The sequence below is a fragment of the Mizuhopecten yessoensis genome, unplaced genomic scaffold (assembly GCF_002113885.1).
Source record: "Mizuhopecten yessoensis strain PY_sf001 unplaced genomic scaffold, ASM211388v2 scaffold716349, whole genome shotgun sequence".
Classification (NCBI taxonomy): domain Eukaryota; kingdom Metazoa; phylum Mollusca; class Bivalvia; order Pectinida; family Pectinidae; genus Mizuhopecten; species Mizuhopecten yessoensis.
The window spans coordinates 945,723-966,603 of record NW_018480072.1 but is presented as its reverse complement, the minus strand read 5'-3'; the positions used below and the strand labels follow the sequence as shown (position 1 = coordinate 966,603).

General features: G+C 33.9%; 1 protein-coding gene across 1 annotated transcript; it reads right to left on the bottom strand.

Moving 5' to 3' along the window:
- Positions 1-11,032, bottom strand: LOC110443487 (zinc finger protein 3 homolog; the record flags this gene model as incomplete). The annotated part of the gene is made up of 4 exons (XM_021487716.1): positions 1-8,446; positions 9,325-9,394; positions 9,837-9,995; positions 10,487-11,032. Coding segments are annotated over 4 exons (2,064 nt in total), but the record flags the coding sequence as incomplete, so codon positions are not given.
- Positions 11,033-20,881: the final 9,849 nt, after the last annotated feature.

Sequence of the window (20,881 nt, the reverse complement as noted above, 5' to 3'; positions counted from 1 at the left end):
TAACTGTTAACAGTGTTACTTTATTTTGTGAGAACAGACTGAATTAAAACAGTTTCAATGTACATATAACACATGTATTTAATAAGTAGTAAATTTGACGCACTCTTTCATTATTTCATTTCCATTTACCTTGAAGCACAGATCTGACAGAACTTTGTTGAGAAGTCTGTTTTCAATCATGGAAACATTCACTATTGTAGTACTACAGAAGTCTGTTACAAATGGAGTGTTAATGGGTGGTGTTGTTTTTTTTTATTAAACTTGATACTACGGTCAGTGCAGTAGAAAAATGACATTTGTAGGTCTGGATACTCAAATAATCGTAAAACATTTTAAGAAAATTGTTTTTAAACCTATTGTAACCAATCTCTATATTGTTAGTAGATTTAGTTATCAAAAATATAGTTAACGCTGAATAGTGTACTGGTAATTGAAACAATTTCCGGTAAATCGTAGAATTGTAATAAATCGTGCAACTTATTTGTAACAATTAATATTGGAGTGCAATTGTAACCAGTATATTAATGGTGCAATGTAATTGGAAAGTGTATTTCAAACCAATTCTTGGTACAGTGTAGGTGAAATCAAATAATGGTACAGAATCGTAAGCAATAAATTGTACAGAATATTTGTTACAATAAATTACCTAAATTACGATATGTTGACTAGTTCTGTTTAACCATATTGTCATGCCACTGCCCAGAATCTCCTTATCTAATTGGTCGAGGCAGGTCACGAGTTGACAAAATTAGTTCTGTATCCGGTCAGTGTTACCGAGTGAATATAAGGTGACATGGAATTCTACAAGAGTTACCTTGTATCTTCTTATCTGATACATCTCTAACAAACAAGATAAATATTATATCCTGTCAGTGGAACTCACCAAATATTACACCAAACCAATTATATTTTGAGTGAGTCAAAATCCCTACACAAGTTTAGTTATATTGTACCTATACATATTGTGTTTGGAGGCGAGTAGAACTACGTTTAATAACACATGTGACCAACAAAATAGCTGAACGGAACAGTTAACAAAAGTATCAATAATATAAATCTGACCAGTAACAACGTTATAGATTATAAGTTATAATTTACATCAACAAGAATCTGGTTGTACCAAGCTCCAATAGCAAACTCACACATTAAGTTTTTTGTTTTCAAAATGAATCCATACCAAGCTAATTACAAAATAGTGTAATAACTTCTATCGTTTTTGTTTTGTCTAATGGTAACCCCTTACTTCGAAGCTGATCTGATAGTTCAGTTGATAAGAGGGACCAAATTGTGATCAAAGGTCTGTGGTTCCAAACTCGGTTGGGGTCCCATAATGCATTGCTTTATTTGCTGCTTTTTTTGGTGAACACTAATGTTTTTTGATGTTGTTTTTTTTAATTTTATCTTAGTTTTTTTTATAAAGTTTCGCAATGCACGGGATCCTTTTTCTAACAGGTATGAAAATGACTATATCAGTCAGTGATACGAGGATTCTTAATTTTGAGAGATACGAAAATGACTCAGCCCTGATATGTGTGACAGAGCTGTTGGTGGTTGCTACACAGACTCCTGTTTATGATCATAACAGACCATTTATACAGTAGTACTGTTTGGTCCATACCTCACGATTCTGTTTTGACAATTACAAAATATCTAACAACTTAAACAAACTGTACCTCATCCAGTTCTTTTAAACTTCATAAAATCCAGAAAATGTTTTAGACAGAAAGTCTTTATTTCCACAATTACTGTAGATATCATTTGTATTATGTACGTATCCCATAACTACAGGTACACTTGTAAAATTTTGTTAAGACATTTTGCAATCACCAAATCACAAAACACAAAAGATATGCAAAACACAGTATCTTTTATCACATGGGTTGAAAGACAATATTTGCAAATAACGCAAACAAGAAAAATGATACCGTTTATATGAAATCTGTGTTGTCTTGATATACATAATGGTTACAAATTACAAAAAGAAATTCTCATTGTGATGTTTATTTAACTGAATATTGTGCACATATTCAACATACCTATATCTAATACTTATCTGAGCATTTAGGTGCAGGATAACTTTCAAGGAAACAAACGTAAAGATGTAAATTAGATACTCTGTATAAATTAATTGGAATGCAGACAGAAAATGCTGTATACTGTTGTACAGTAATAGCGAAAGAAACATTCAGCCACAGTAACATCAACAAAACAATGGTACCGACTTCCAATTTCACGAAACATCATAACTAAAACAATTCTTAACTGACATTCTCCATAAGGAAAATAAGTTAAGAAAACACTCAAGTTAAGCTAAAGGAACATCATGGAACTGTGGCTTGAAAAACTTAAGTCAGATACAACAACATAACAGCTGTAGCGAGCCCCGCCACAGCAACTTAGGACAATATATATATATATCTATAGTAATAACGACCCAATTTTACATTCGCCCATGAAAAATAGAATGTATTATTATTCAACAACAAAATTCTACTTTTTGTGATTCTAACAATGAATATTATAACAAACAATATACATCTGTACATGTAATTGTGCTGTGAAGGTAAATCGTATCAGCCAATCACAAACAGTCTTGCACTTTTCAAATTTAACAGTTACTTTTATCAAATTAGAAAATTCCTTGCACTTTCAGAACATGATAAATACTTCTCCTTGCACTTATGTTTCCTGACAGAAAAATGCTTTCATCATGCCATCCTTACGACAGGTTATTTTTTTCATTCTTAAATAAATCATCAATCATAATTCCAACATCACATTATGTCATAACAGCCAATCAAAATCATCCTATACATTCCTTTATGTTAAAACCGCCAATCAAAAGTAGCCTTATACATGTACTTTCCTTCATGTAAAAACAGCCAATCAAAAGTATCTTTACACATTCCTTCATTTCAAAACAGCCAATCAAAAGTAACCTTATACTTTCCTTCATAACACATACCTAAGGTATGTACCTAAAACTGATCGCAGACATTTCAGTGTTTTGCATGATTTCTTGACGTCTTGACTAATTACTTGTACATCAATTAATAGCATGATAAGAACAATGTGAAATCATGCAAGTAAAATGTTTTGATTAGTGTACAAAGACAAATTTGAATTTTCAAAATCAATACATCAAAGGACTCTCACATACTGAAAACTTGTTAACAGAATGGGTTTTTTCTGTGTCTAAAATTTCCTGTCGAATATTAAAAATGATCAGGTAACTCTGTATAAACCAACACTTAACAGAGCACAGAGTTAAAATTGATCAACGTCACAATGGAACATATACACAGGGAAGTAACAGCAACATGGCATCTGTTGTCCTTTTAACAATACCATATAAATTTGCTTTTTTGTTTACAAAAGTTCTGAAAATAATACTGTAAAATGATTTTATAACATTTCCAATGGAATGGAATGAGATATTTTCAATAATTGCCAACAGGACCATACTCTTTCTTCTTGCTCAGCTGGATAAACCTCCATCACAGTGGACTTTGACAATACATCACACTTGTTTCTACTGGTTTTAAATCAACATTACAGTGGCCCTTTATAGTACATTACACTTTCTCTATTGAAAGATGACAGACCAGTGAAGATTTGAAGAATTATTTCCAACTTAGAGAAGACAATCCAACAAAAATACTGATCTAAAAAGTTGTTGTCCAGACACTGTTAGATGTAATCTGACTACAATGTCTGTTACTATTTTTATCCACAAATAAGCCCACCCCCTACTTTAAGTCAGAAATTATGTGTTGGCACCCTGGGCCACAAGATATTTGACCATTATATTGGTATTTTCAGTAAAATATCCCATCTAGACATAACCATTTTATCGACTAAGAGAATGTAATTCATACTCAACACCATCATGTCTTAACAATTATAACAGTTCTCAACTCTTTCACCCCTAAATACACATTTAAAGTCTTCCAGTTCAAACGTTGGAATAGTTCATTATGAAATTTCAGGGGTGAATGAGTTGATTTAACCAATCACAGTTAACATTTAAGGGTTTGGTGAAATACCGATACAACAGGACTAAATCACACTTCACTGTCATCTGAATATAAAATATTTAGAATGATGTGGCAGTTATTTTGCCAACCCATCTGAACATCAATTATACACTGACTATATACTCACACTGTTAACAATATCTGTTCATAATGCACATATTTAACCTGAAAGATACCAAGCATATACTTCTCTGTAACGTTAAATCAATTCTGCATTCCAAAATCAGAAATCCTTACCATAGGTTTAAGGGAGTCAATGAGTTGACATCATATCCTCCCCAATTCCTGAATTTTACTGATTCAGAACTATCTTGCTCTCTTTGCTAATAAATTATATGACCGACTTTTGGAAATGAAAAAAGTGTTAAGAGCTGATGATGGGTCCCCTTGTCAGGGGCCAATTTTGGATCCCCTTTTATCTGGTCAATGACAGGGCAATTTTTTCCAGCTAATGGTGGGTCTCCTTTTGACATGACCCATTATGGTCCCTTTTGCCAGGGACAATGACGCCTTTTTGTTCAGGGTTCAATGGGACCTCTTTTATTGGGGACTGACACTTTTTAGCTCTATATCAAGACTTCTACAGCCTGATCTGTTAGATTACATTTGATATTAAATGACGTTTCACATAAGGTGAAATAAAATAAAGATAAAAATAAACATGTAAAACTGTGGTAACAAGTAATCTAGAAGTGGAATGCAGAATTACAACGAAAACATCCCAATCCTCCTCAGGATAAAACCACCACCTTGTAACAATTAACAGTCTCACCAGGTGTGGGTACTCGGAATGGATCACTTTTCATATCACGGTCAAAATGACATTACATAACAATTAAAATATTCACCAAAATCCTGAATTGTAAGAATTTTTTGAAGAGTTTTTTGCCCGTTAATTATTTAGTAGAATGCATGTATAAATTTTATCAAAAAAATTATATAACTAACACAAAATTCCTAAAAGTCTAGTCTTATTTTATTTTATGAAAATAAACACCTTTAAATTACAGTGTTTAGCCCATTAGGTAGACAAAAGCCTGTGAAATAAATTGATAAAATGCACAGTAAAACCTCGATATAACGCCCCTTATTTCATTTGTCACCTTGTTTACTGTCAATATACTTAAATTTTTCTCGTTTTCTTTATGCATTTTCCCTTAATTTAATGTCAATCCCCTTTATAATGTCAAAACTAATCTGGAAAAATAAAATGGTGGCAGTAAAATGAGGGTTAACTATAATCAAACGTAGAAAAACAATTGTGTGATCCAAACTGAGTGCACTCAATTACACCCCTATATTCTGTGGTATATTGTAACAATCTATTTATAGTAACATTCCTTGTTAATACAACAAATGTATCACCATCAAAAACAAATACATGAAACCATAGCAACCGGTGTGGTCCATAACAACAGCACACTCTTTGATTATCAACAATTGTTTCGTTGCAATGTTAGGATATACAGTGTAGTGATATTAAAATATAAATCGAAAGAAAACTTTTCTTTCGACAAAAAATAAATTAAAACATAAAATAATTGACTCTCATTAATAAATTATTAAATTTTAATTTCTCAAGAATAAATTTCAGAAGTCTAGAAATAAATGATTTATAAAATATAAATAATGGAATGCAAACAGAAATACCTAACTATATAAACAAAAACAATCTCAATAATTCAAACTTATTAACAATAATTTGTATTCTACTCTGGAATGAAATGGAGAACGATAACCTTAACTACAGTCAACATAACACTTTCCTTAATAGTACCGACGAACTTTTCAGAGTGAACCTCTCAATAGTATAAACAGAGGCCCTGCATCTTCACTAAATCCACATATATACATAACATTTAGTACCCAGTACCTTCCTACTTCATCACTACTTCACTCATTAACACATGGGCTCAAAACAGTGTTTTCTCCCATGGCTCCCAGCAATGACGAATATTGTACTGAATTTGAGAAAGAAAAAAAGAAAAAAAATACACCTGAGTAAATTTGAAAAATAGGAGTTGAAAAGTTTTTTTCTTTAGATTAATAAGTCGGCCAGATCAGGCTAACGACCATTTTTTTTTTTTTTTTGTCATTGTTTAGGTCTAAACTGGGTACCGGCAAATTAATTATGCAAATACATTGTTTTACCGAAGTCACAGGGAGAACACTGGTGCAGCGCCAGATTAAAAAGCTTGAACTGGAACATATTTCATTGATGAAATTCATCAGCTGAGTTCACACTTCCCACATTGGATAAAACATAATACCTCTTAATCAAATCTCATAATATAATCAGCCAAGTTACAATAAGGGTAAGCAACAATGTAGAAAGGTTCACGGGTAATAAACATATATAATTTGTTTATTCAAATTCACACACTTGCATTCACATGCAACTCTTAACACTTTTAAATAACAATGGAACTCTTTTTTTAAGGAGATATTAAAACAGTTATGTTGTGATGACAACACTACAGTGTGTCTATATCTACACTACTCTTGAGTATTTGTCATATTTCAGAGAATTACATTGATATGTTTAAGTGTTGAACACCCCTTCAATTTATTAAATGAAATTAAAATTAGGAAAAATTTAGAACCAAATTAATTTCCTCGTAAAAAAACAATTTCATATTTTTGTTTTCTGTTTAGATATCTGATACTCGGCATAACATTTTTCTTGAGTAACATCATAACAACAACAACAACAACAACCTGGTATCTGTTATCTCTCAAATTAAAAAAAAAAAAACTTTTTTACGGACACACGGTCTACATTAACAGTAATCTGGCAAGGTTTCTCTAAATACACACGAGTCTATGTCCTCCGTCTCGTCCACCTCGGTAGTTAGGCAACATTAACAAGTTAGAAACCAAATAATTTACCATAATGAAAATACAATTCCTCTGTAACTCTTGTGCCACAAATACGAAATACGATACAAATTAATATTAAAAAACAATATCTAAATAACAATATTTCCCTGTGTAACATAACAATTTCTCCCTTAAATACAGTTGTCTCCCCTTTGCATTTTACGATTTCGTCTCGTCATGTATCAATGTCTCCTTTCGGATCATGTGACTAGCCAAAGACACTCCCGTTGTATCACATGACTAACCTAAGATCTCTGTCTTGATAGTGAGAGGCAAGCTTTTGTTGATTGCATCAGGGCTACTTATGGGATCCATCACTTCCGTCTTGATAGTGGTAGGCAAGCTGCTATTAATTGCATCTGAACTGTTCAAAGAGGCCCCAGAAGGGTTGAGCAAAGAATCATGTAAACTGTTTTCAAGGCTGTCGTTGCCTTCATCTCCCACTGTGAACCCCCAGTGAAGCTGCTTCATGTGTTTGTTGAGCTCGTACTTGCGGACGAAGTCCTTGCCACACAGGGAGCAGATGTGGGGGCGGTCCTGAGTGTGGATGCTCTGGACGTGACGCTTCAAGTGGTCCGATCGGCTGAAGCGCTTATTGCATATTTTACATTCATGCGGTTTGATTCCGGTGTGTATCGATAGATGGCGCTTCAGGTGGATATTTTTGGCGAAGGACACGCCGCACGTTGGACACACGAAGGGTTTTTCGCCTGTGTGTGTACGGAGGTGTACTTTGAGCACACATAGACTGGTGAAACACTTATCACAGTAAGTGCAGTTGTACGGCTTATCTCCGTTGTGTTTTCTCATGTGAGTTTGCAGGTTGGACTTGGTGGTGTAGGATTTCCCACAAACTTTGCAATCAAAACCCGTGTGACTCTCCAAGTGCTTCCCAAGTGTCTCCTGGTCATCGTAAGTTTTGCCACACACCGGACAGATAAAGTTGAGCTGCGAGCCTTCCTCCTTTGAGTTGGTAGCAGTGATGGTCAGTTGGTGTGTTTTGAGCAAGCTAGTATAGTTGGGTTTGGGAGTACTCTGTGCCGTCACACCAAATTCTGGCCCGTCCAACCCACGGGATCGCATATAATCATCAAACAGAGAACTAGTGGTCGTCGTCGAGTTGGAATCAAAATAAAGGGAACTTAATGATTTCGCAAAGTTTCGGTTTTGAACATCTTCAGCAAAACTGGCAGAGCTGCCGACAGGATTGGGACTGGTACTGCTGTTGATTGTTGAGTTATTCTGACCCTCACTTGCCATACTATCATCCACTCCTGCCGATTGGCCAAACAACTTGTGAGTTTTAACATGATTGTCCAATTCATTTTTTGTGTCAAAGACCTCAGCACATTCAAAGCACATATGGCCGTCCTCTTCCATGCTCTCTGTGACTCGAGAGTTGTCTGCTCCTTTTGCCGGTGATCCTTCCAAGGGGCTGTTGGTCCTGAGGTCGTTGCCATGGTGATGAACTCGGGCACTTGGATTTACTTGATTGGGTGAGCTCAACGAGGATTCTTCTTCTTCAACTCCTTTAAAAATAAGAAAATATTAATTTGGAATCAATTTTACGTAAAAAAAAATAAAAAAATATAAAGAGTAAATATTTGTATGTACATCAATGAAATACTAAATTATCATCTCACATCTACTAATGGAGCCAAAACTATAGCTTTCTACATCTTGGTCATTGTATACTGCAGTTTTCAGAACCTGTTTATCACAGTCGTTTAATCAAAGAGTTGAGGATGCTTAAGAATTATGGATGAAAAAGTACCGAGAATAGAGATATATGAAAGCATGGTAAGATCTTTTGTTCCGGTAGGTATGTATGCAGTGTTTTTTTGGCAAGAATAGAATATTTTTTTATATCTTATGGCCTCATAGCTAATTATTTGGTTATTGATGGCATTCTAAAGCTTACTGAATTAGTGAATAAATATATTACGATGCAGCCTTCCTGTGTATAGACTCAAATTAAGCATTTTTCACACAAAACTGTTGTCAGCATCTGCAGTACATAGTTATGGACTTACGATTAAGGAAGATAATTTCTGATAATTGGATTTTGGATTTTTGTGACCATTACTAATTACAGGTACTAACATCTGAACTTAATCAGATTTCAATGTCAGTTACGCTGTCGATGCGCAAATAGATCAAGTTTAAGCGAGTTTCGCGAGGCTAATATTGCATCGCCGATAGCCAACCTCATTCAATAATTAAGTAAGTTCAGTACTAAAGTTGTGTGTTCTAACAATCCGAAACGTGTGTAAGCAGGGTTCGAACTATCACTAGACAGATATTTTTTATTTTCATTGTTCAAAAAGTGTGTTCGAACTACCGCCTGTTGGAACTGACCGGAGGTTTACCTTATATCAAATTTTAAGAAAATAGTAAAAAGACTTACCGTCCATCAATAGTTCCATTGGAATGAAATTGAGAAGTTTCTCTTCAAGTTTTGGAAATTGTTTGATAATCTGCAAAAGCAATGATAAAGACAAATGATAAATTAGCTAAGGCCAAACCAAAAAACATGTTTATTTCTGTTACATGTCTGAAAAAATAACTAATTTAATAAAATGTATTACCGAGTACTTACATATATATATCTACCCTAATTTAGGGAAGATATGTATGTAAGTGATAAATTTCATTTTTCATTTTTTTTCATTTGGTGTGGATAATTAACATTCACAATACACTGCACTACAAAAGTAATATAATTCACAGTTGGTAAATCATAATATTCATGTGTTAATATGTTGCACTGAATTATGAAATGTGAAATTAAAAAAATATTTCCGCTTTTGTTAATACAGTGCATAGCTTTGTATGGACCTAGATTCACAACACATCAATGATCAACTGATAATGGATTGATAATGTTCAACTTCTGATAAACTGGTTACCCATCGCTACCTTAAGTCCGTACACCTGACGATCATCGATACTGTGTATGATCCAGCATTTGAAGGCTTGCAGCATGCGTTCATCTGTGAGCACGACCTCATTCATCCTCTTCATGTGCGAAAACAGTTCATCCACGCCAAGATCAAGAAAGGCCTCCTCCTCAATCACCTGAAGACGAAAAAAAAAATCATTTTTATGATTTTTTGTTTGTTTACTTTCACTATGAATCGTACTCAAGTGATTAAGCTAATTTTTATGCCATACAACATTAATATAAAATGCTTTCTTGCATATTTGCAATACAAGAATAGGGGTTTGTGAAACAGACACTGGTTCAAATTTGGGAAAATCATTGGTTAAACTACAAAACTAAGAAAACTGTGAATGTCAAAATTTTGAAATTTTGAAACAAAAAGATTAGTGACCTTCTCATCCAACAAGGCGGACACTGTTGCCCTCCATTACATTATACATTTGTACACAGATTTACGATATCGCGTCAGTCAAAGATCGTTATGGTAACACCTGAGACAGGGATCTTATTGAACAGATTTCAACACTGTAGACCACAATGGACTCATCCAGATCAATTTATGGTAGAATTTATTCAAGTTTCATAGGGGTGAAAGGGTTAAGGTAGCTGCATCTGAATGTATTACCTTGTCAAAGTTTTCCTTTATGAACTCAGTGGTTTCCGAAAGCAGTCCCGAACAGAGACACCTGGTGGCAATTTTGTGTATCCTCAGACATGTCTCTACCTGAAGCTGAGTCGACAAAAAATCACAACATAGATTCTGGATTTCTTCTGCTTGTAGTAATGAGGCAGCTGGGAGAAGTGACCACACGTTTTCCTCGGTTACGGAAATGGCTGATGTATAAAAGAACTCGATAATCTGCATGACTCCATTGCTGTCTATGCCGTTGAGATGAATTTCTGACACACTGTTCGAAATTTCGGGTCGTAAGTTCATCAAGCTATTGAAATAGGGCGAGCTTACAGATAGAATGAGTTTGTGAGCGGGAATTTTAGTGTTGCTGCAATTCAATATGATGTCGCACAGCTCGCTTTTCTTCCGCAGTTGGTTGATTGAGCCAATCAGATGATAGGCGTGGTTGACGGATGTGTAGTGTAGAGTGTTGTCCATGGTGATGGCTGTTTGTTGTTGCACCTCGCTCGATTCTTCCTCCCTATTAATGTTCCCAGGTCAACATAACAGTGTGATGGTCTGTGAAAATAAGCATATGTCATATCACATAACTGGGACAATGGAAAGTTATATTTTTAAACATTACTGAAACAAGATTTTTAATTTCTTCAAGGATTCATGTATCGCTGCCAAAAACTGTTACTGGGTGTTGGAAATATGATTTTAAGTTTTACTACAGCATTGATGAATCAACAGATGTGTTGTCAGATGTGCCATTCATATACATGTACCTTGTTTCAACATCATGTTATAAACAATAGGAATTGACACCAAATTTAGGCCTATATAATAAGTCTTTTATAATTTCCCGTAAAATACACAAACAGTATACACAGTTGAGATACAATGGTAAACAATACCAATTTATACTACCTGTTGACTGTGTTCTTTCTATCACAACATATGTTTCCTGTTTATCATAACAAACATACAAAATGTTTACACATATGTGTACTTTCTTTTGTTTCTCCAATAACTAAACTGCAGAAAGTTTATATTTAACAATAGAATACTGGGAACAATTTCTATTTTGATCTTTAGAAAAAAAAATATTAGCAGANTCCACTTAACCAACAACTAGAGCAAGTATATTTCGTCAGATTTAAACAAAACAAAAAATACTACAAAAGCATAGGTCAGGATATAGTTCTAATTTTCAAAATCTGCCTGCTGGATAATTATAGTACTACAGATTAGACATGAACTCTACATCCCCATTCTGTGCAGTGTCATCTTTTCTTAGAAAAGGTCTAATTCTCCGATAAGGAAGCTGATACATTGTTAAAATACAGGAAACTAGACAATCTTTCTTAAAACAAATTAACATCCCCATGATTATTTAACCCAGTTTTGAACAGGAAGTACAACCTCCTATTTCTCTTGTGTATTCTTTTAAATTGTTCAAATATTAAACATGTTTTCCATGGTCCATTTCAAGGTAAATATCATAATTTAAAATAATACTGTTCTGTACAATTAGTAAGAAGCTGATTTTGTACTATTTAAGTTATTTTATTTCAAAATAAAAATAGTACAATAAGATAAGAAAGTGATTTTGTCCAATTCAAGTCATTTCCTAATTTCAAAGCATATTTTATTCTATAGAGTAAGTAACGAGCTATTTTTGTCAAATTCAAATTATTATCTTAATTTCAAATTGAATTCTTCAGTAACTAACCAATTTTTTTTTGTTCATTTCAAGTTTGTTATACTATTTGTAATTTCCAGTTCAATCATTATTACACTTTTAAAACCAACATTTTGGTATAGAATTATTTCAGATTTTTTTCTGGAAATTATTCTTTTCTAATTCAAATCAATGCCACAATTTCAAAATGTATTGTATTTATATATACATATATATACAAATAGTAAGAAACTATGCTCGTCCAATTGAAATAATTATCATAATTTTAAAAGGAAACTCTCTGTTAAATAAGTTCACAAATACAATATTCTTGTCCATTTCAAGTCATAATCAGAACTTATTTCTGTGAAATTATTTCAGAAATTATTCTTGTCCAATTCAAATCAATATTATAATTTGAAAATGAGTTTTTTCTGTAAAATTAGTTCAGAAATTGTTCTTGTCAATTAAATTCAAGTAATATAATTTAGAAAATGAACTTTTTTCTGTACAGTCAGTTAAGAAACTATTTTTGTTCAAAATTAAGGCATCTCAATTTCATTTTTTATTATTTAGGTTAGAAGTTATTTTGTCTATATCCATAGCATATATCATATGAAATCAATTAATGCACAACATGTAATTAATAATTAAAAGTAAATGTTTACATGTAGATCTCTCAGAAACCAGTAATTACCTGCTCGCTGTATTTGTACACAAACTTTCAGGTGTGTAAATAGAATCCTGTCAAATGTTTTTCTCCGTCCTTAATCACATGTAGATCACTTGAGAATGACTTCCCTACCATATTACGTACAAGTGTATATAGCACAACAGTGAAATACTCAACCTCAACTATCACTCTTCCTCCTCGAGCTCCGCCTCCCCAGGGCTGACACAACAGTGTAAAATGCCCCCTACCCAAACCACCTGTCAATATTTATCTGTGATTACTAATTAAAACAAACATCTGTCAATTACAAGGTGATCACTAATTAAAACAATTACCTGTAACACCTGATACATCATATCCTATCAAGAAAGGTGTTTACAGGTGTAATCAATCCTCTACCCAGAGCAAGCCTGCAGGTAAATGCTTAAACCTCCACACATGCATCCTATACAGCTTGGGGTAAGATCATAGGAAGAAATTACCTCAAGGGAAAATGTTCACACTCACCAAGCACACATCAGAGTATGACATATGCCAGTCACAAAGAGTGATGACTTTTCTAATTTTGATTTTTTTTAATTCATAGTTCAACATAAGCATGTACGATGAATGATATTTCATTTTGTGTCTTCAGCAATACAAGTAGTACAAGAGAAATAGTAACTTGCTTCAAAAACACAATACTTCTGTGCCCTGTGATGTTAACAAATTCCAGGAGGAAATGGATTTAATAAGCAGATCCTGATGTAAAAATGTAAGTTTTATTTTAAGGAAATATGATAGTATATCTATACCTATTTTTATTTTAAGGAAATATCATAGTATAACTATACCTAGTTTTACTTTAAGGAAATATAATATTATATCTATACCTCTTACTACTATAAATACTCTACTGAGCCTGTTTAATCTACATACATTCATATAGACTAGTATTGTCAGGAAATATTTGGTGTAATACATGTAATATTACTGCAAAATTTTCAATTTATCAAATTTTACTTTAAGAAATTTTCATTGTTAAAAATTGTATGTTGTGCTGAAGAAGATTTAAATAGACATATTTTGTTATCTAATCAATTTGTTGATTATTTCAGTTTGTTAATGAACAATATATACTAATTACTATTAAGGGATGAATGTTTTAGCAAATGTTGTTATGGTCCTATAACACACAATGCTATTGATGATAAACTGGTTTGTCAGCCATAACAATATTTGCTAAAATATTTATTATTTATATTTTTATTTCGATAGAGTAGTTATGCTTTATTTAGTTATTACGAACCGTTTTTGAACAGCAAATCAAGTGTTGACAACAATGAAATTGATGACGTCACAATAGAGATTGATGACATTACAATAGCAAATGTCGTTATAGTCTCATAACAACATTTGCCTTCGCAATGCATTACAATGGAAGGATGCAGAGCAAATGTTACTATTATAATATATGCTGTGTAGGCTGTATTTTAATGTATGCTTCATTATATATATTCATTTATACTAGGGCTGTCATAAATGGAAGACCAACTGGTATTAACCCTTTCACCCCTATATTAAACTTCACTAGACTCTACCATGCATTGATTTGGATGAATCTATTATGATCTACAGGGGTGAAAGGGTTCATTGCAATACACAGGCATGTTATATCATATCTCAATACAGAAATGAAATATTGCAGTATTGCAATTTTTTCAAAAGCTTACTTTTATTATATTTGATTGGTGTTAGAACTTTGCATATCATTAAAACTTTGTAACAGATATCCCAATAACCACTAGTGGTGGGAACAATCAAGTTAAATTAAAACTTTGTAACAGATATCCCAATAACCACTAGTGGTAGGAACAATCAAGTTAAATTTCGTTATAGCATGGTTAACATAACGTAACAAAATGGGAAGAAAAGTAATGAAGAAATAATATGAGTAGCAGCTAGCATTGAATGTAAGAAATAAACCGTATGAAATCAACAAAAGGATTAACTGGTAGGTAATTGAAAGCATTAACTAGAACGTTCAAAGCATAAACTATCTGACTTTTGGTCAGTGTAGCATGTCAAACACCCCTCTTACTACTATAAATACTCTACTGAGCCTGTTTAATCTACATACATTCATATAGACAAGTATTGGTTAGGAAAAGGATGCACTTTGGTCCTTGTACTCTAAATCACAGGAAAATGTGTTTTTAAGTAAAAAGACATTGTGGTATAAGTATGAAACTTTCACAAATTAAATATCATCATATAACTAAACTCTATGACAAGTTACATGCTTATCCCCAAATGCCTTTCATGTACAATCAGCACATAAAGATTGGAAATAGGCAGAACATTTGATAAAACAATGAAATCGGTTAACTTTAACGATTAAAGCAGATACTTTCCTTGAAGCTAGGTGACTTAAAATTACCAGCAAATCTAACTTCATATATTAAATCAATCATTCTTCAGTAGTTGTTGTGGAAAATGCCATTTTTGATTTGTAAGTTAACTTTGATAAGTAAAAAAAAAAAAACAGGACCTGGAACTCACTTCAGCCACAGGTGTTGAGCAAATATTATATGATAAATATAATATACAATACTAACAATTGACATCTTATACTTATATCATATAAAGGGTGTCATGCACCTTTTCATTTACTTAAAATTGAGAGATCTTTGAAATACCCAAGTTTGAGATGTGTCCAGAAGCCATAACTCAGTATAAAACAAAAGGAAAGTACGGTATGTATACTGTCAATATGCAATTTATGTAAGTCTACTTAAATGAGTGAAGTTGTAAATTTCAAGTCAAAATGTTAATTAGAAATTATTGAGATAACAAATTACTTTTCAATTGAAAAGTACCAAAAAGACCCCCCTGACGTAATCCTTCGTTTTATATAAACAATCTTTAAGTGACAATTGAATTTCTGTCATTTTTCATTCCATTACATATGCTTGTCTAATTTATACATGTTTTCAAAAATAGAAATGGTATTATTTTGGTTTTTAAGCTCATTTTGAAAACAGCAAACTATATTTGTGATTTACCATACCCCTTTTGGTACCCCCAGAAACCCACTTTCGTTCAAAGTTTTACCTTAGTTTTTCCGCATGTCATACAATAGGACATCTTTGAACAATATCAGGAGGTGAAAATCCCAATATACAGGGGCCCAAAAAGGGCCTTATAGACACCCTTCCTTTGTTCATGATTTTTTTTTTTTTTTCAAACCCCATGCAGCGCTTCAAGCACTGCCAGGGTTTGATCTGTAAACACTTTGTCCACTTACGGTGCAACCCCATGCATGAAAGCCCTCTGGGAAATTAAGACTGCATACTGTCTTTAAAAATATGATAGTAAACCCTACGTCATCTGTAATTTTTACAGTTTACCAGTGAAATGTCATGAATTAAAACGTTTCATAATGCAGTGAAGATATAGGAAATATTTTAGCTTTACATGTGAAGACGGCACTCCTAGTATGGTCCAATCTGAACAGTAACTTACATTCTATTCTCTTTGTAGACTTTCAGTTTCAAGTTTAGATGAAGCAACGGCAGAATAAGTGATTATATTAATATCATTTTTTTCTGAACATCTTAATGGATAATAGCAGCAAACGGCAAAATTGCAGTAAAAACCATTTCATAATGGTGCTCTGTATTGTTGCGAACCGTGACGTCATAAGAACTTGGCGTAAAAAAGAAAACGCTACACATTCCCGCGCTTTTTAAATCTTGCAATATTTGCGTGGTATGATGTGAAAAAATGTAAGAAATAGAAAATTTCATGGTTTTCCCGTTCAATATGAATTATTCATTTCACATGTATAAAACGAACACGTGACAAATATTGACTGACAATAGTGCTGAATGCAAAATTAATGCCATTAACAATTGATAAGATAATTATAATTAAATAAATTCAAGTACGCAGGATCTGTTCCCGCGAGGTTGTTAAACTGTCAGTTAGTAATTTTCATAAAAAAGATTTGCTGCATTTTCTTGGGGTTTTTTTCTGTTTTTTTTCTTCTTTTTTTTTTCATTTTAATGGGGAATAAAGCCCAATTTAAGCAAGCAAGCCTATCCACACCCTTCAATTAAGCACATACTTTAAACAAAGGATTCCATGGGTTTTCATTGGACGGGCAGGTTAACCAATGCTAGTGGTGGATATTTTCTATTTTTGCTGAAAATTAATATATTTTTTGCATTTAAATGCTGATTTGTCTAAAACTTCCTGAAACATAGGTAATTGAATTAAATTTAAGGTAGACAGTCCCAGAGCTATGTGTGTATATCTCCAATGTAGAAGAGTTCCAATTTGTTCAGCCTTTCCTGACTTGCTTCCCCTTTTACTACAGGTAATTCTAAGAGTTTTATATTCAACGAAATATATTCATTATAATTCCCCTTTTCACAAAAAAGATTTCCGCTACGAGTATTTAAATATATTTAGGTGGAGTTACAAATTGCAACCAACAGCATTCCTGCAGCTTTATATATTATTTTTCAACATGGCAAGTTATTGTGAACAATCCCTATGGTCTCCCAGGTAACATCTGAACAAACCTGGCCCTGAGATCATGTATTAATCTTAAGCCTAACATTGTCTAAGTTTTCACTCAACCAATCACAAATAGCCTCATGGTTAGTGACGTTGTATGTGATTGACTATGTAAAATTTGCCAAACTTGAGTCTAATATTTTGTTTTATGATTCCACATGAAAAACGAACAAAGGACAATAACTCCATATAAAGTTTGGTATGTGACACTCAACCATCCCTAGAAGAACTGAACAAATTAAACAAAATTTTGGTAATAAAAAATGTAGCAACTGCTCCAATTAATCATGATCGATCAATGATCAATCATCAATTGTTTGGGCTGGTGAGATAATGATCAGCAATTTTGAAGCGATATTCTCCCACCCTTCAGAGGTGTCTCCTTTTTAAGCCAGGGAAGATCACCTGGTCAACCCCTTGGGGGAGATAGCCTCGTGCAGAATGGCGCGATCTAAGTCATAACAATAGCATGATGTCAGGTCATCAATGTATTGATGTCACATCAACAGTATAGCAGACCATGAAAGACAACTCTGGATTTGCTGCAGAGACTTATATTTCATGCTATCACCTCTTGTCGGCGGATTTGTGATTGAAACAGGATGGGAGAAAAACAATCATCCCTTACCTTGAGGGTGTGACAGAGAAATCTCCAAACCTCGGGATGATATTCTCGAATGTCTTACCCTCTGCTAAGACTGTCAAGAGATTTCTCTGTCACCCCCTCAAGGTAGGGGAAGATTCTATTATTCCCCTACCTTGATAAGGAATGACTGAGAAATCTCAACCAAGTCTTGTTCAAGCTTTGTTGGTTCGACGCCCAAAATCTCACCATGAGGGCTGAGATTTCTCTGGCATACTCGAAACATTGGGGATTATTCTCTTTCTCCCATCCTTTCCAATTCAAGTTTTAAAACAACCAGATTTTAGTATTTGTATTTTTAGATGCTGAAGTGGGTGACAAAAATTGGATGTCTAAAGGGGGTGAGAGGAATCGGATTCTGAAGGGGGTGACTAGAGAAATCTGATACCGTTGGGGGCGACAGGCAAATCAAGTAATGTAGGGGGTGACAGAGAAAACAGATGCCAAAGTGGGGTACGTGACAGAGAAATCATTCCCTAGGGGATGACATAGAAATCATACTATTGAGAATGTCATAAAAATCATACCCTAGCTAGGGGATGACAGTTCAATCATATCCTAGGGGGTTACAGAAGAATCCTGAACATGCATACCTTAAACTGGAAACAAATCTGAAAAAGTGGGGAAATGAATAAATGAGAAATATATGTCAAGGACAAAGTGAGGCACGGTGGATAAAGGTTACGACTCGGTATTACTGGGACATGATATCAAATTTAAGTATGTGACACTCTACAATATCCCAAGATATACTAACATACGGGCTATCGTATGTGACACAGCATGAAATATATGCCCTCAACAAATGACACGTGGACGGACAGACTGACCGACTAACATTGACAGTGAAAAGTGCAAAAATATAAAGTGCCCTGCCCTTCAGTTCAGGTCTCATAAATATTGAATACAACGCCATGCTGTTTCCTGTTCATTTCTTTTTCTCAAAATGACACAGGAAGTACACGTAACATCACAAGTATCGACAATAACCATTCTGAGAAAAGAGGATATTGTTTACAAATTTTCCCTATGCATACAACTATGAATGCATTACCCTACATTTCTAATATCCTACACATGATTCAGTCGTTGGATCCTTAGAACGCTGTGCCGCCACAAATCAACTGTAGAGATACAATTTTAAGGTTTCAGGTCCCACTGCATTTTTTTATTTGCATGCAGTAACCTCCCCTTAACTTCTATTTAGATTTACAGTAAAAACTCGAGTAATTTGCACACTTCTGTTTTGAGAAATTTAATGCCCTAAGTGGGGGGTCCACAAAATAATAAGTGTAAGCAATTTCAATTTTTTTTCAGGAAAAGATCAATGATTCACACCGCCTTCTTGGATACAAGAGATTATCTCCCTTAATTTGGTACATGGAACTCCAAGGCAAATGATCATCAACATACTTATTTATGTCAAACATCAATTAAAGATACAGTGTATACAACAAGTGTTGTTACCCGAGTTCATGGTACTTATAGCATATTATTGGCAGGACACTTCTGTTGACCAGGTAACTCAATCAGTAAGAGTGATAGTAGAACACTGTCAGGTCCAGGGCTCAAATCCATGTCTTGCCCAACAGAACTTTTATAGTCAGAACACTCTTGTTAATTATAATGCTAATTTCATCTTTATATTTTCTCATAAAATTCCTGCAAAGTATGGTTTTCGTTTCAGAAATGATTTATCAAAGCTATAGTCACGCCAAATGAAACAGTTTCCAACATTTTATTAGTTTTTGGCAGTGGTATGAGGATCCTTAAGGTTAGACAAGAGGCCCAAGGACCTTAGTGGTCACCTGAGTTATATCATAGGTACTGGTAGCTTTATTTTATTGTTTATATGTGATGTGGAAATCAGCATGTAAAACTTAGTGAAATACAATACTTGTCATTGCATCAAAGGATAAGAATTTGAAAATATTGGTAAATGTTCCCTTTGGGGCCCCGCTCTAACCCCTGGGGATGGGGCAAGAATTCCAATTTTACAATGTAATACTGTCATCTAACAAAGATGATTCTGACCAAGTAATAATAATTTCCTACAGAAAATTACCAAAATATACCCTAAAGTGTTGTTTCCCTCTATAAACTATAATAATCTTTACCTCCTCCCCCAAGGAGAACAATTCGCTGGGGGCTCCTGAAATGTACAATTTAGATAAAGCCCCTGATGATCTTTCCATCCATGCAGAAAAAATGAGTGTAGTACCTCTTAGTCTGGAGAAGAAAGTTTTTGAAATATTGTTTAATTTTCCCTTTGGGGCCCTGCCCTGGCTCCTAGGGTTAGGGTAGGAATACTAATTTTGTAGCCTCATCTACCAAGGATGATTCTGACAAAGTTTGAAAAATTCCATTTACTGGTTATTGAGAAGAAGTTGCAAATGTAAAAAGTTTACGCACAACGGTCGGAAAGTGATTGGAAGAGGTCATTTGAGCAAAGCTTTTATGTTAATATATATATGAAACCCACTGGTACATACATATATATATATGAAAGTAAAATAGACAAGATCTTCTATAAAGTTGAAATGCACAAAGTCAAATAATCAGTTTTCATTAAAGGTTGAACAATATCCCTCAAGTCTGCTTCTTGTGTTCAGTAACCTTTAGGCCAGACTGTCTAACAATGAACGCGACACCATGTCGACCAGTTTCATTCTCTACAACTTTTTCAAACGATTAAAACAGCCAGGTGCTAATGACATCGAGCGATACAATACAGAGGACCACAAATCCACAATACGGGAACCCCTAGCATTGTAGAGCAAAGAAAACGTACCCTATTGTGTGTAAGCCCTTGTTAAAATTCCTCTACATATACCTGAGGCA